Source organism: Ambystoma mexicanum, chromosome 6p (assembly GCF_040938575.1).
Source record: "Ambystoma mexicanum isolate Mex_15411 chromosome 6p, UKY_AmexF1_1, whole genome shotgun sequence".
Lineage (NCBI taxonomy): Eukaryota > Metazoa > Chordata > Amphibia > Caudata > Ambystomatidae > Ambystoma > Ambystoma mexicanum.
This window is the reverse complement of record NC_090935.1, coordinates 1,534,234,627-1,534,251,839: the sequence shown is the minus strand read 5'-3', so window position 1 is coordinate 1,534,251,839 and position 17,213 is coordinate 1,534,234,627. Positions and strand designations below refer to the sequence as shown.

Below are 17,213 nucleotides of genomic sequence, written 5' to 3'. Positions count from 1 at the left end.
CCTTTTTGTGATGTCCATAAACACCAGGGGGTATATCTGCCTTCCCCATATCTTTTCCTGATTCTTAACAGTTTGTACCCGGTTCACTATCCTTCCAGGTATTATTTTTGTCGGGTTTCAGACCCCTGGGGGTTTTAGCTTTTGGGTCCCAGACCTCTTTGGCTTTGTACCTAGTTCTCTATCCTGCCAGGTATTCTTGTTGTCGGGTCCCAGATCCCTGTAGTATTGAATTTCTCTCTCTTTTTCGGTCCCAGACCCCTTTGGCTTTGTACCTGGTTCACTATCCTGCCGGGCATTGTTGTTGTCGGGTCCCAGACCCCTGTAGTATTGGTTTGTCTCTTGTTTGGGTCCCAGACCCCTTTGGTTTCTTGCCCGTGGGTCCTAGACACCTTTGGCTTCTTGCCCTTGGGTCCCAGACCCCTTTGGCTTCTTGCCCTTGGGTCCCAGACCCCTTTGGCATCTTGCTTTTGGCTTCCAGACCCCTATCGCTTCTTGTTATCTTGCTATGGGTGGCCCTGGTCTTCCACGCTCCCAGGGACTGCCACAAAGAAGATGGCTCTGGAGGACACTCTTTAATGGATGCGGGTCCCCGACCCATGTCCCACTGCAGTATAGTCTCTCAGGGTTCATGAGGCTCCTGGTTTACCAACCCTTCCCTGGCTGCTCACCTATCTCTGGTGGCTGCTTCTGGGTCTCTTGCCCACGTTCAGAGACCTTCTCCTGTGTTCGAGTACTGCAACAGCTTTGCATCAGCTTTTTGCTTTCCGGTGTCACGTCGTGTTCCAGGCGGACCACACTCTCCAGCTCGCTCAATCAGCTGGAGCTTTGATTTCCTGCTTCCAGACATGGTCCGACCACAGTGAAGCTCTCCAGAGCATCACTGCTGCCACGTAAGCTAACCGTCTGTGATTGCTTCGCTCTGCCCTTGTCCTCTGGCTACGCAGCTCCTGGTTCCTCAAGGGAGGATCGCCCACAGAGTTTTAATTTCCTTTTTCTATTTCACTGTTGTCTTGACCAAAAGTGAATCCACAAAGACTGGACTGCTCAGTTTGACTCACAGAGCTGCACCTCCTCCTGGTCTCAGTACTGATCTTGAGGATTCCTAGTGAGTCAATTGTACTCTTCCTCGTCTTAGTACTGATCTTGAGGACTCCTAATGGGTCAGTTGGATTCTTCCTCATCCAAGTATTCCCTACCTTATTGGTTTTAAGGAAAAGATAGGAACACTAGGGATAGTGTTTTAGGGGGTTAAAGAGGCAGGCTGGTTAGGGTTAGATGGGCTTTGGGGGTCACTAATCCCAGAGGGGGATTCCCTCACCATGAGATCCACTGCGGAGTGCCAACCCCACTGTGGGGGCTATCGGGTAATGGCCTCACCTCCCTGGTTTTATGGAAAGGGGGTCAACCTAGGTGAGAAGTGAAGACATCCAGGATTTAATTCTAGAGGGCTGTAGCAAACAAGTCTTATAAAGAATTCAGCTTTTGTCCACGGGCCAGCTCTTCTTTAATGTCTTCATGAAGAGCACATATAAACAAGGTGAACTGGACTGTCTCTGGCCATCCAGTCTCGGCTGCGATTCTTTTGAAATGGGTAAGGAATGTTAGCACACCCATCATTCTTGTATCTCTAGCAAGGATTTGTGGGTGGAAAAGGCCAACTCGGGTCTATCGGACATTTATTTCATAGCATCAGTAAACCCTTGACAATCCGTCTAACAGGGGACTGTTGGTGGTAACAAATGGAGCCCATGATAATGCATTATCCAATTATCCACTAAGTTGAAAATCATGAACCCCACAAGTGCTTGTTTGCGTATAGAAAGCATTCAGCTTGAAGGTGAACTGGACCAGGCTTGCTTCCAGGAATTCTCGTAACCTCTTGGAGCACCATCATATTTTCCACTGGTAAATCCACCCAAAGGAGGGTCTGAAGGTGATGGTTTCATAGCGGTGAACATTTGGTGAAGCGTCTGGTTCTGTCTTTAAGGTCCGAACCTCCGCTGTGAATACCTGGACCGCTGTATTCAGTTTTGCATCTGCGCCATCATAGGGTTGTGTTGTTGGCGTCACAATCTCTCACATGTAGAGGGTTCAAGATCGGGTTCTGGTGTCTTCTTAATGGTGTAACCTTATTCCTTGATCCGATTGTGCAGGTGAAGTGAGAATAGGTAAGGGCAATCCCTTCCCGCTGCAACCTGGCCTACCCTGAATTAACCGGGAAGGCACCAGGGCTCCAAAGGGCAACGTTCCAAATCAGGAGGAAAAGCCGATGGCACAAAAACCCTCAGGGATCTGTGGAGCAGGTAGTAGCAGAATGTTGCAGGACAAGGGCAGAAGGAAACAGAATTATCAGGGAGGTGAGAGCAGAAATAAGGAGGCGAGAGAACAAGAGACAAATGCAAGTAAGGAACGGGCAGGGAGTGGAACAGCAAGGCAAGGGAACAAGAATCAATGGGAGGAACAGCAGCGTATCGTCTTACCTCTATGGAGGGTTTGCGACACACTGAGTGAAATGAAGCACGCTGTTATGAAGCAGCTTTTTCCGGAAGTGCCGGGCGCTGTAACAGGAGAAGACTAGAATGCTCGACAAATGTTCACAAGGAATGTAGCGTCCCTTTGGTGGAGCGCTACCTGCGTTGCCATAACGACCACCACAAAGCAGTTGGCGTGATAGCATGCAAAGAATCTCTTCTCTGCCCCATCACTCATGGTTATAATTGAAATCTGGATCCCCCTCACAACACTGTTGTTTCTGCAGCCCTTCAAACCAACTCTAGTATCTTTGTGCACACTTCCCACACATCCAAAAGAGACGGTGGGGTAAGTCTAGCAAGGTGAATGCTTCTGCCCCCATCTACCATTTGAGGGTCTACCTCGCTCTTTTGAGTTCACTATCACCCAACTTGTTCAGCTACCCCCTCACTATTTTCTTGATCTATAGGTCCCTGGATCATCTCACCTCCTTCTCTAATCTTCAGCTAGTTCTCGACTTCATTGCCACAGAAGCCCCTGTACTACTCCTGAGTGACTTCAAACTTCCCAGTGTTTCATCTACTCTCCAAATGGAAATTGACGTTGACCTCACGGACCACTCCCTATTCTTCCTCCTCAACCTACCCACTGTTTCCCAAGGCATCTCTCTTGACCTCGTCTTTTCCTCCTCCTTACTTACAGCATCTTATTTCACAATTTGCCCCTGCCTCGTTCCCTTCAGAATGACTATTCCTATCCTACTCCCCTCTTCCTCCAATCTCCAAGTCCTAATTTAAACCTGGCTCCCTTGTCCCCTTCTTTCCCGAAGTGAGTTCCTCCCCATATCTCTTGCACCACCCCAAGCCACCTCTAATGAATAAGCCTTTGCTGACTTAAACCAGTGTCTAAGCTCTCATAAGAAAGCTCTCCTCACCTTTACTGCATTATTGGACTCTGCTAAATCATCCTATATATTTAATTTCATCCTTACTTTTTTGTACCTTCCCAGGAAACTCTTCTTGACTTGCTGGTCAACACATCTTTGAGCTATCTTCTTTGCACTCTCTGCTAATGACTTTGCCTGTTACTTCTTGTCCAAGATCATTAAAATCTGGGTCACTCTCAACAAACCCTCCCTCCTCCTGTTTCTCTGTACACTATCCCCAACTCTTCCTATATATGCTCTTTAGCCCTAAGTTTTCACACTGAAGGAGCTCCCATCCTTAGGACATCCTTCCCTTCCTTCACCTCTGTTGACTGATTCTTTTTCTCCCAGAAGAGTTTCAAAGAGTAGGTACTCCTTACCTGCTCCCACCCCCTCCCTATTTCTTCACTCTCTTTCTCTTAGGGTCTTTCTTGACCACTTCAAGCTTTCTACTGTACTCCCGATCCTCAAGAGGCCTTCGGCATGCCCCCAAAATTCCTGCCATCTACTTGTATCTCTTCTCCCTTATTATTCAGAAATGCTGGAAATGCTTGTTTTCAACAAGTAGTCCTCTTACCTAGATAACAATGACCTTTGTGAAACTCTCTAGTGAGGATTCCACAGCAGACACACTACTCTACGGAAACAGCCCTCATCATGTCTCCAATTTTCTGACAACTGCTCAACCCCCACACTCTCTATCATTTTCCTTCTGAATCTTTCTTTTGTCTTTGATACTGTGAGCCACCCCTCTCTCTTGGACACTTGCAAACCTCGGGGCAACGCAACACAGGTTCGAATTCTGATCCCGGACTTAGAAACCACTTGTTAGTATTAAGCGTGTTCTAAAATAACAATTAGAATAACTCTCAAATACCCTACTTAACGCTTCTGTATTGAAGAGAACCACCGTACGTTCAGAAAGCAAATAAAATGTGGCTCTTCCACTAACAGAACCGAAACGCTATGAACCAAGCGATATTAATATAATAATAAATGTCCAAGGCGTATAAATCTTCTAGAAAGCCCTCAACTCTCTCAGACCAACCTAATAGACCTCTCCACCTTGCAAACAATGCTCACAATCGTCTCTCACCTTAAAAAGTATATGGTTGTCTCTTACTCACAAATTAATTTCACAGTATAGATAGCCTTTGGTAACCCCTTAATCAAAATCCTACTTGGATATTTATTTGTATTCAAACCACACAAACTGCTATAGATTGAACTTATAAGACACCCACTAGGCGTGATTTCCTCACCACATGATTCTGGAGCAGACCTCAATTTCCAGACAAAGTTATGACTGTACAACCAAGACCCAGGAAGAGACTAGACCCCAACGCACCCTGTTCTCCAATCCCTCTCACCCCAACACACCTCTCACCACTAAAATCCTGCAACCCTACACCTCACTCACTCCCCATCGGATCACCCATCAGGTCTAGATTACTAAACATACACCTACCCTATTCTTTTTTCTATCATCAACCCAAACAATCACTGTTTCGCAAACCAAGGGGCTGTCCCTATGGCAAACGTGCCTTGGTATATACTCCACTTCCAGAAATACAATCTCTGCATCTGCAAATAGATAATGGGCACTTCTGACATGCAGTCGTCAAAACCACATGTTCCTCTGCATCTGCTTATCCCTCTAATCGACAAACCCCTCTTACAGAGCCAGGCACAGCAAGGCCAACTTTATTGGCAGAAGGGCATTATATAGGATCACTTTACCTTTGCTCTTCTTTGTTGCAAGCTATTGTTAAGGCTCCCTTCACTGCGTGGCCACTTGCGTTGCTTTCACTCACACTGGCTTGAGGTGTAACTAGCAACTTGCACATTGCAATGCGTGAAATAATCCCTGTCACATATGCTTTTAGTTTCTGTGCCTTCACTGCTCCTAGTTCTCAGGAACCCTATAATGTGTGGTCACTCTTGTTAGTTATGGGCCTTTTCACCCGTTGATTTGCTCCAGTGTGCTGGTGCTCTCTGTCCCTACCTTGGCTTCATCGCTGATCTTCCTCCAGTGCCTTTCTTGGTGTGCAGTATGTGCACCACCAGGTATGTTTCTTGGTCACTTAAACTGCTTTTTTTTATGAAGGTCTTTTTCTGATGAATGATATCTAAGGATTTAAGTCAAATATTCTGCTTCTAAAAGGCCAGCTTTGGGTGAGAGTCTAGGTGGGCATGTGGTGGGCTTCCACACACTAAACTGGCATGTTTCTGATAATATAGGTGATGTTTTGTAACATTCACCAGTCTAACAAGTAATGGCATTGAACATCTGTACTTTTCTCTATATTTTCGTTTGCATATTATCTTGCTCTCTAAAACAATCAATGAGAATGTCATATATTGCTGTTAATAGGTAACATTGCTGTTTCCGCTATTTGGTGCTGAAAATGAAGAGCCAGATGCGATGCAGGTTCTTCGGGACACCAATGAATACAATCGCAGATTCTCTGGGCAGCCTAGATCTGTAAGTAGAAACTTTTCAAACAGTATATTTTTAAATACACACGTTTGTGTATTGCTTACTTTATTGCTTGAAAAAGGACTTTTACAGAAAAAAAGAAAAAAAATGTTCACTAACACAACCTTAGTGAGAGTTTTTGGAAATGTTTGGAGGTGCAAGAAAAGAGAAATGTATCGCAAAGATGGCCTTCCAATCCATACGTCGGTTCAAAAGAGTCTCGAGTGATGACATTGTTAGGGAGAATTCTCATTTCTGTGCTAATTACCTTCAACCTTAGAGACCCCCAGCTCTTTTGCTGGACTTTAGAACTTTTAAGTTTTAACCCTAAGCTGAGTGAGCCCTTTTTCTCACTCTCTCATGTGTTTTGACCTTATTTGGATTATGTGTGTCCTTTTGTTTTTGGAGTATGACAAACTCCATAGGCATCTACATTTTGAATGGTGACACGGCACCTTCAGTGCAGTGTCACAGAGAAATCCTTTAGATTGCTCATAAGGTTTAAATAACTTTTCTTGTGTGAACTACTGTTCCCAAGAATCGTAAAGTGAAATTGACCTTACTTACTTTTTCTCTTTGTAGGTCCTGCACACACCATTTTATGTGGAGTGCTGGGAGGTTACTTAGTAGCCCCTTTTCCTACCTACTCATGTTACATTGTTTGTTACTCTCACTACTTTAAGTGGCTGGTGGCAGTGGTTTAATGTTCCTACCATTGTGCTTTTCTACCTCAGGCTGAATCCTCAGCTGCAGTATAGCACCCATGGGTGACCGTTTTATCAAAATGGCCCTGGTCTTTTTTTTTCGCTATTTTCTGTTTGTGGGGTCTTTCTTGGGTTTTACTCTGCTCGCCAAGCCAGGTTTGAGCCCTTTGTTCATTTTGCCTTTGGCGGTCTTCAGTAATGAAACTCGCCTCTGACTCCTGTGTATTTGGAAGGGCAGGAAGTGAGCGAGGTTCTCGAAACTTCCCTGTCCTTTGTCATTAGGAATACCTGAATACACCGAGTCCTGATTGGCTGGCTCGCTGTCCTTACAGGACAAGCCACCCTGCTGTGCGATTGAAAGCCTAGGATGTGCAAGAATGGGAGAAACCTGCTTAAAAGGCAAGGGTTTTGGGACTGAAGACAGAGTCCACCACAGGGAATAAAAACCTGACAAAGAAACCATGAACAAAGCTTGCTGCATCCTCCTGAACCTTTGAACTGCCCGTGAAGCCCTGCTGCTGTGCTGAAACTCCTTTTTCTAATCAAGAAGAGAATCTCCGGAAGGGACAACTTCTTCCCTTGGGTTACTGGGACCAACTAACCTCGAAACAAACTCCACTGGACCGTCTTCCCAGACTTACTGTGCTTCTCTGCTGCTGCAGGAACCGAGTGCCAGGGGTCGAGAAATCCGTAGCCGAGTGCAACGTCTGCCAGCCGGCCAGAAGCTCCAGGAGCCTCCCCAGGATCCTCCAGAAGCAGGATGACCAGAGCTCGAGTCCCCTCACCAGAGTGCAGGACTCAAGGAGTAAAGGAAGCCCAACCGGTGTCCAAAATCCACGGTGGTGCTCTTTACCGAGCGCTGAAACCACAAAGTGCAGCTGATCTGAAAAGAGCCCGTAGCTGCAGCCGATCTCTTGTCCCCACGACTGAGGCCCAGGAACCCAGGATCTGCATCACTGCAACCAGACAGAAGCCAGCTGGACCACTCTTCTTCTAACCAAAGGTACTGTTCTGACGTGGGGTACATACAGTGTCTTTAACTTTGCTCTTCTCAGTTGAGACTTGCAGTAACTAGGTTGCTAGAGTTGATTTCAGCTCTACCCTCTAGAAGTGTAACAGCTTGTGACCCTACGGTGATTTTTCTCCAACAAACTCTCTAACTTTGTGCAAGACTTTGTTATCTAAGAAGTACCTCAGCTCCATAGACTGGTCTCCAATTGGCTTTGGCTGTCCTGGCTCCCTGCAGACTCTTCTAGTCTATTTGACTTTGATATTTACTGTCCCTCAGAGGTGGTAATTTGTTTTTTAACTATTATTGCTGGGAAGGTTTTATCTAGACTTCATTGGAAGATTTAAGTGCTCACATGCTCTGAGAACCTGTTTAACCTATTTCCTTCCCTTTACCTTTCCTTTCTACCAACCTTAGAATGTACAAAGTTTACTAGTGATCTATAAATGCCATTAGTGTCCTAGTTAGTGAAGTCCCCTCAGGGTGTTTAAGAACCATCTCTAAAGAGTATCTACTAGCTTTGAGTTGATTCTGGAAAGGTACTTTAAAGTACATATGATTGTTACACGTATTGCTCTTTTTAAAGAATGCTTATTTAAAAACTACTGCTAACTAAATAATTATTTATAACAAAATAAACTTGAGTGGAAGTGTTACTTGGCTACTTGTATTGGTGGTTTTCATTGCTACAGCCCTACAGCTTACATTTACCCCTCTTGACATAAGCCTTGCTGCTCAGTCACATACCAACTTGTGCAGTACATGCCTATACCAAAAGGTGGGTTACCTAATACCAAGAGGTTCCATTTTCCTCAGGCATCTCAACACAGTTTCATGCGGCTAACGGCTGGTGCAGAGAGTTTTCTTTTTTGAACTACTTCTGCAAGCTACTCTCTGAACATTACCACAGTATCATATTTGTCCTAAATCTTACTCCTACACCAATACTTATGTGATTTCTGGAATGTTGTTGCCTGCTACTTAATAAGTGTGAGTCTGTATACCTTACCTGCTGTGCCACTCATCCTTCGTGATCACCCACATCAGTGTATCCACCTGGAGCTCATAGGACAACACAACACATAACTGCATCCTCAGTAACAAGAATACTCCTTAGGTGCTTAAACCTCAGAGGGTGGGTGGGTGCTTAAAAAGCCAAACAATGAAGATTAGATTGTTTCCAGTATCTAAAATCAATGGAACACTCTGAGAGGGTCCAAGAGTAGAACAGTGGCCAAATCCCCAAACATGCTCAACAAAGTATAGTGAACTATACATTAAGCGCCTCACAAGCAGAGGGCTGCGCGTATGTTGCTCTTAAAGTTTGTTGTGTGGTGGCTTGTAGTGAGTGAAGAGCAGTGCCCTGCTGCTGATTGTGGAGGATCCCCAGAAGGCAGGCCCATCAACTGCAGAGCTCTGGGACATCCGAATGCTCGGCAGGCAGGACTGGTGTCCTTGCAGATGACCAATGTAATCCAGCACTGACCTGGGTCTTCCTACATATAGGTCCAGGCAAGGCTCCAGCAATTTCTTAGGTGTTCATTATATTTATTTTTATGAATCTGAGACAAAGCACCCAACTCTGTCCGAGCGCAGCACAGTAATGGACATAATCCACATAAAATTGGCACGACTTTAAATGATTGCATATGCCAACATAGGATTTACATTGTGTAAAATGCAGTTAAAATGACATATTCAATTTTGTAGATAAAATGCCTAATCATAAAACACAACACATACAACACTGAATGGACACATCTATGTTATGACAATATAAGCATCCGTAGTCCGCTACCTGGTCCTAACAGATCACTGAATGCTCATTGACTCCCTATGCTGATAAAGAGCCACAGGGAGAGCATTCCAACATGAAACAACCACTCCTGAAAAAGGAGCATTCAGCAAGCAGGACCGTTGAAACCCAGAGAGCTCTCGCCCAGAACGACCAGTTTATCAGCCAAGTATCTAGGAGTCTGCCTGGAAATAGTTTTATGGTTTAGATACGCCAGTTTAAACTGAACTTCTGACCTCAAGCTCAAACGTACTGGTTCAGGCAACCAGCCTGGCTGCAGAATGGATAACTTCTTTTAGGGATTGAGAATGGCCAGAGGACGTGGGGCCAAGACTGTGATCCCTGTGCTAGGCACCTAGCACTTTTTTGCTTCCAGTACCTTATTCCTTTGTTAACAACTTGGCACTTAGCACTTGGTTGTATTTAGTACCTTATCCAATTGTTAACTATTCGCTTTTTCTACAGCATTTCCACTATTTGAATGAAATTCTAAAATGAGATAGTGATATTTTACCTCGAGTTATACGAGGTTATGAATTGTGGCAATTAAATTGCGATTGAATGGTTTAAAATATTAGATTTGATAAGTAGATTATACTAAAATTTAATTCATCTATTTTATCGTGGTTTTGATGTTTGTTTATTATGCAATTTTATAATGGCAATAAATTTCTATTGAAAATGTGAATATTTATGACTGGGCTTCCTTCTCTTTTTCGCCTCTATTCTCCATAACTGAGTACTCAAACTAATATAGTACTCTTCCATGTGAACTCCTTTTTTTCCCCTTTGGGATTTTCTTGTGTTACATCTTTCATTAGCACCATGCATGGAAAAGCCAGACAATCAGGAGGCTCAGAAGGCAGGCTGTATTGTATGGTACAAGCCTGTGTTCTGGGCTGATTGGGCAGCTGGGGCCCCCTTCCCTTCCCCGCTGCCCTCCCACTTAATCTTCTAGCACACCTTAAGAGTGTTTTTTGTTGTTGTTTAAATTTAAAAAAAACTTCCTTTAGAAGCGTGGCCGACGCCATGCAACCCTGTTTGACAGGAAGCCCGTTTTCAATATTGATGTCGTTATTTTTTTATTTTAAATATAGACCATTAACACCTGTGTAGACAACTACATTGGTGCTAATGGCGATATTAGCAATATCGGTGGTGGGCCCACCCTGTAGGTAATGGCCTGCCGCCCTTATTAAGGGACCATCGCTCTACAGGGTGGGCCCGCCACCTCAGGTCTTATCACATCAGTATAGGGTCATTTTCAATAAAGTGTTAAATTATGTGGTGGGGGCTCTTACATTTGACTTAGTGTAAACATGTTCCCTCTGAGCAAAGTTCATCATTCCTGAATCGTAGTGTAAAAGAAAAGCGTTAAACCTGGCCTAAGAGGCTTAACATTTTTCTCTTACATTATAATTAAGGAGAATCGTACATGCCTGTAGCACTTGCAATGTTTCAATGTAGATTTTATTTAAAAAATATTGCATGTTGGATTATCATCTGATCTGAGTACAAACCAAGGTATTATGTTTAATTAATGAAAGTTAAACATTCACAAACAATTGTTCCTTGTTGTATAACAAGAAACATTGTGGTTACGTACCGAATTTCAAATCCAAGATTCACACTTAACTAAAGTATGTTATGAATGGCAAAACATGTAATCTCTGTGCTCTACTACATATAAAGGAAAAACCGGCTCCTAAATATTTCTTAACTTTCGGCTCCTAAAAGTGATTTAGTTGCCATTTACGTTTTTAGAAAAATCCTCACTAATTGCTGAAATGGCTGTAGTGTTCCTTCATTTATAATCATGATGACCATTAGTATATTTCAATCACAAAGTAATTGGCTTATTTTCTTAATTATGGCAGTATTTCTAAAAAGCCACAGTCATCTTGTGATGTCCGTCTGTGATCAGTTATGTGCACCTCCTAGTAACATCGAATCCATATCTCGATCTGTAATTGAGGATAAGATACGAATTACCTTTATTCCAGCATAGAGCCATAAAAGCATACAACAACAAGCATTTTATTGATGTTAAAAGAAAACACAACCATTTATTTTAACAATGTATATAAAATAGACACGATCCAACTGTTAAAAATATATAGCAACATAATTGCCCCAATGGCATTAGGAATTCCTTATGAAAACATTATCTTAACATACTTGACACTTTAAATAGTACCTGGTGTTGATGTTTTGTTAAAAAGATCTACTACTTCTAATGTTCTCTACAATAATACCTTCTTCCCAACTTGAACAAGTACAAAGTGTTCCAGCAGAGCATAAGGCTTAGACAATTTCAGTGTTAAGAAACTCATGAATGGGAGAGAAATATATCTTGCAACCCTTTCTGGCAATTATTTTCTAACAGTTAGTGAGGTGACTAACGCTAATGGCGGAGAAAACATGCAACCCAGTGAAGTGTCCTCATTTACATTGCTGAGCACGTGAAGACTGCACGAGAGTAAGAGCGAGGTGACGGAGGAGAGATTCGAAGGTGGAACCCGGGAAGAGAGCAGTTGGAGAGGCGAAGGAAGGAAGACACGTTACAGCCCATGTCCCCTATCATATAAGCATTATACCAGTTAATTGTCATTTTATAGAACAGCGGTTGTATGGAAAATAAACATACATAATTTCTCCCAATTGTTGTCAATGGTGGATGGTTGGCTTGCGGTACTACTGTCTTCAAGGTTGGAATAGAATAGTTCCCCCAACCCTACCTCCTCCTCCACCTCCTCACCTGGTGACGTGGGTAGCTCCAACTTCCTTCTCTGGGGCCTTTGGGAAGTAGGCTTTTTCTTCTCGTGCAGATATGGTCTGCCCCGGAAAGAAGCCACCGTGACCCCGAAACTGGGGCTCACCGTGACCCCTCTCCGTGACAGCCAACAGGGGAAAAAGCCGTAGCAGAAAAAACCCCTGGCAGGTATGCTGGATGTTGCTGAAGAGCTGCCCCAGAAGTGTCCAAGGAGGTGATGAGACTGGCACGAAGGTCCTGATGAAAGGCACTGAAGGGTTCCAAAAACGGCTCAAGTGCGGAGGATACCAGGAAGAAAAATATTTACGGAGGAAAAAATATATATAAATACCAAAGGGGAGCTCTGGAGGGGAGGATAATGGAAGGGCGAAGTAAGCCCCCTGTAAGTATTTAATTGTAGCTAAAGAAAAACATAAAAAAGAGGCAAAAGAAGAAAGAGAAAGCAGGGGGGGGAGACCAGTAGGGAAAATACAATGGAGAATACCAAGCGATGAATGGAGGAGAAAAACAGGGAAGTATACGAGCGCAGCGCAACAGAGAAAATACTAATGTTGCAACGCGCCGAACCGCACCGCCGCTAGAAGTAAATAGGAAGCGGCGGGCGGCCATCTTGAAGAAACACTAGACCGCTAATCGCACGTAGAGAAAACGTGGTGGAGCGGTCTAATGGCAGCCCGACCTCCATCCCTTCCACAACCGCCAACGGCCTACGCCCGTGACAGTATGCCCCCTCCGATAGGCATGTCCCCCGGGTTTGCCTGGATGCAATCGATGAAACCTACGCAGTAGGCGGGGAGCGTGAACATGAGAAGAGGGTTCCCAGGTATCCTCAGATGAAGGGTATCCCTTCCAATGGACCAGATATTCAAGACGACCCCTATAAAGCCGAGAGTCGCGAATCTGGGAGACCTCTTACTCATCCGAGGCTGGGTCAGGTAAGGTCCATAGACTTGGATGTTCCTGTTTCCTGGCGTCAGGGAAATAAGGGCGAAGCAGAGAAGAATGAAATACTGGGTGGATCCTACCCAGTGCCTTAGGGAGCTTGAGCCTGTATGCCACGGGGTTTATCCTAGACTGTATCTCAAAGGGGCCTATGAATCGAGGGGAGAGTTTAGAAGGACGTACCCAGCGGGGCAAAAACCTGGTGGATAACATGACTTTAGAACCTTTACACCCACTCTGGGGCTGGCCTTCGATGTTTATCAGTTTGCTTTTTATAGTGTCGACTAGCTTCGAGGAGGCTGTTTCTAGCGGATCTTTGAGCCTCTTGGAGCTGCTCCAGCGTGGATTTGAGGGCTGGGATCTTGGTGTCATTCCAGCAGGTAGGTACAAAGGCTTGTGGATGGTACCCATAGGTGCAAAAAAAGGACTGATACCTAAAGCCATATGAACAGAATTATTATAGGCAAACTCGGCAGTCGGGAGTAAGTCTATCCAATTGTCCTGTTGCCGGTTGATGAAACAACTTAGGTACTGTTCCAATGTCCCATTTAATCTTTCGGTTTGACCATTGGATTGGGGATGGAAACCAGAGGACAGTGCTCTCTCAATACCCAGCAAGCTACACATCGCAGCCCAAAATTTTGAAGTGTATTGACTCCCTCGATCCGACACAATCTTCTGCGGGAGGCCGTGTAACCTAAAGATTTCCCTAAGAAAAATTTTGGCCATCTCTGAAGCGGAAGGTAGCTTTACTAAAGGGGAAAAGTGAGCAAGTTTCGAGAAAGAATCTACAGTGACCATTATGCAGGTACAACCCCGAGAGACTGGCAGATCTACAATAAAGTCTGTAGATATATGTTTCCAAGGACCAGAAGGGGCTTGATCTTGCTGCAACAACCCCAGAGGTCTTTGAGTAGGACATTTACTCTGGAGACACTTTATACAGGACTGTACATACATCTGAGTATCAGCTCTCATAGTGGGCCACGTAAATGATCTCCGTAGCAATTCGAGAGTTCCCCGAACCCCTCGATGGCCTGCAATCTTGGAATCATGACACCACTGAAAGACCCGCTCCCTAAGTGGTTTAGTGGGGATGAAAAGTCTTCCGTCTATAAAATACAACCCATCCTTTTCCTCAAAGGGCTGGTCTTTTAAATCTTGAATATGTAAAGTCGTGGTGGCTTCACGAACCTCTTGCAGGAAGGACGTCGTCATCGCTAGGATCCGAGTTTGTGGGAACATAAGCTCCCTCTTGAAGGAGGTGTCAACCTCATCTCGACGAGATAGAGCATCTGCGATCTGGTTTTGTGAACCGGGAATAAACGTGATAGAAAAATCAAACTGGGCAAAAAAATTGGCCCATCTAGCCTGCCGAGTATTATAGCATTCCTGCTGCTTGAGAATTTGCAGATTCTTATGATCGGTCCGTATTAGAAAAGGATGAGTGCTTCCTTGCAGTAAATGCCTCCACTCTAAGCAGGCTAACTTCATCGCAAGGAGCTCTTTCTCTATGACCGAGTAGTTTCGTTGGCTGGGACTCAATGTCTTTGAAAAGTAGGCAATCGGATACTCCTGGTCTGGGTTGCCTTGGAGGAGAACAGCACCCACTGCAGCTGACGAGGCGTCCGTCTCCACAATGAAAGGCTGCAATTGATCGGGTTGACGTAAGATCGGGGCTGAGCAAAATCTATGCTTTAAATCGAGGAAACTGTCATTGGCTTCTTTGGACCAAACAAAAGGTCCTGAAGACTTCTTTAGAAGTGTGGTTATAGGAAGTACGAGTTTGGAAAATTCCGGGATGAACCTTCGATAAAAATTTGCTAACCCCAAAAAACGCTGGATGTCCTTCACAGAAGTGGCGGCCGGCCAAGAGACAATGGCATCTACCTTCTTTGGGTCCATAATGACACCCTCCTTGGACAGAATGAATCCCAGTTAGGACAGAGAATATTGGGATAAAGCGCATTTTTCGGGCTTGATCAACAGATGGTTCTGTTGTAAACGGCATAAGACTTCCTTTACATGGTATTGGTGTTCCTCCTGGCGGCGTGAAAAAAACCAAAATGTCGTCTAGATAGACCTAATCCGTTTGGCCCAACAAATCAGAAAATAGCCTGTCCATAAACCGTTGGAAAATTGAGGGAGCATTTACCAGGCCAAATGGCATGACCTGGTACTCGAAAAGGCCAAAAGGTGTGCGGAAAGCGGTCTTCTACTCATCCCCAGCTCTTATGCGAAGCAGGTGGTAAGCATTTCGTAGGTCCAATTTTGTGAAGACTACCGAGCCCTGTACCGCTTCCAGAATCTCGGTAATGATAGGCATTGGGTACCGGTCCTTTATGGTAACTCTGTTTAGACCCCTGTAGTCGATGCAAGGCCTTAGCTCTTTCGTCTCTCTTTTGGGAATGAAAAACAGGGAGGCTCCGGCTGGTGACTTAGACGGACGTATAAGACCGTTGGTCAAGTTGTCGTCCAGATATTTTCGTAGAACAGCCTTTTCGGAAACAGACAAAGGAAACATTCTCCCAAAAGGAACCAAAGCTTGGGGAACTAGGTCTATGGCACAGTCTTCTGGTCTATGCGGGGGAAGCTGATGAGGAACCTGTTCCTGGAAAACCTCAGTAAATTCAGAATAACAACCTGGAATGCAATGGATAGCACTTCCTTCTGTAATAGCCACTGTTCTAACCTCTTCAAAAGAGGTTTCTGGAAGACACTCTCTTTTACAATAACTTGAGTGAAAACTCAACATATTGTTAGTCCAATCCACGATGGGGTTATGTTTACGGAGCCATCCTATCCCCAGAATAACCGGAAAATGGGCAGCACGAATAATGTCAAAGGAAACCTTTTTGGTATGTTGTTGGATGGTTACGACGACTTCTTCAGTGGTGTGAGTAATAAGGCCAGAGCTTAGAGGGGTACCATCAACTCCTTCCACCTTTTGATCTTCTTTTTCCGCTACACGGAGAAGGCCCACCTTATCAGCCCATACAGTATCTAGAAAATTTCCGGCTGCACCACAATCAAGTAGTGCTTGAGTGTCCACTTCCTTTTTACGGAAGTGAATCTTAATGGCTATAACCATAAGACGAACATCATCCGTCACATGAGAAGAGGTTACTGAGAGGTTGGCATAGGAACAAGCATAAGCCCCTCGATAGTCCGTCCTACCAACTATCGAGGGCGTTCGTTTCCCGACCTCCAAGGGGGCACATCTGGACAATCTCGCAGGAGGTGGGTTGCAGATCCACAGTATAAACATAGGTTCCCATCTCGTCTCCTCTTTTTTTCTTCAGCAGGTAAAGGTGCTCTAGTGGTTCCTATCTGCATAGGTTCTTCCTCGGCGGCTCTTGTTGCGGATGAGGAGGTGGAAGGACGTGATTCAGGGTATGGTGTCGTACTTCTGGTCTTCTTCTTTTCATTCTTTCGTTCCAGGAGTCTAAAATCAATTCTCTGGACAGCAGTAAGGAGATCCATAAAAGTATTGGGCCAAGTGGTTCTGGCAAGTTCATCCTTTAATTCCTCTCGAAGTCCCCTTCAGAATATGGTATATTGTACCATTTCGGGCCAGCCGGCCTCGGCTGCCAACTTCTTGAAAGTAGATATGTATGTAAGTAAATCCGAATTTCCCTGACGTACATCCAGAAGGTCTTCACTGGCCACATGTGCGCTCTCAGTTCGGAGAAAAGTCTGACGTACCAGCTCCTTGAAAGCGGCGTAATCCTGTAGGACTGGATCGTCACGGGACACCAATGGGGTTGCCCAAGACAGGGCATTCCCCGTCATGTGGGTGATCATAAATCCCACTTTAGTCTGGTCGGTTGAAAATGTATTCGGTCTGAACTTGAAGTGGATGTTGCAGGCGTCCAGGAATTCATTCACCTTGTATCCCGAGCCATCGAACTTGCCTGATACCAAGGGCAAAGGGGGTAAATCCAGAGCCTGTTGTTCCCTGGCGGCAACTCTTTGTTGGAGTGCTGCATTGTCAGTCTTTAGGGCTTGGACCTCAGCATTGAGGTTTTGAACGGCGGTTATCAGCTCTTGCAGCTGCTGTGGGGTGGCCATGACTACTTCTTGGCGTTGCAAACTGTCAATGCTGGATGGTTGA

General features: G+C 44.8%; 1 protein-coding gene across 2 annotated transcripts in view; it reads left to right on the top strand.

Moving 5' to 3' along the window:
- The window catches only part of RNF170 (ring finger protein 170), an 878,020-nt gene that overhangs the window by 782,177 nt on the left and 78,630 nt on the right, over positions 1–17,213 (top strand). For both annotated transcript variants that reach the window (XM_069626407.1, XM_069626408.1), the window contains exon 6: positions 5,772–5,882. In XM_069626407.1, coding sequence (XP_069482508.1) covers positions 5,772–5,882 — 111 coding nt within the window. The remainder of the gene's footprint in view (positions 1–5,771; positions 5,883–17,213) is intronic.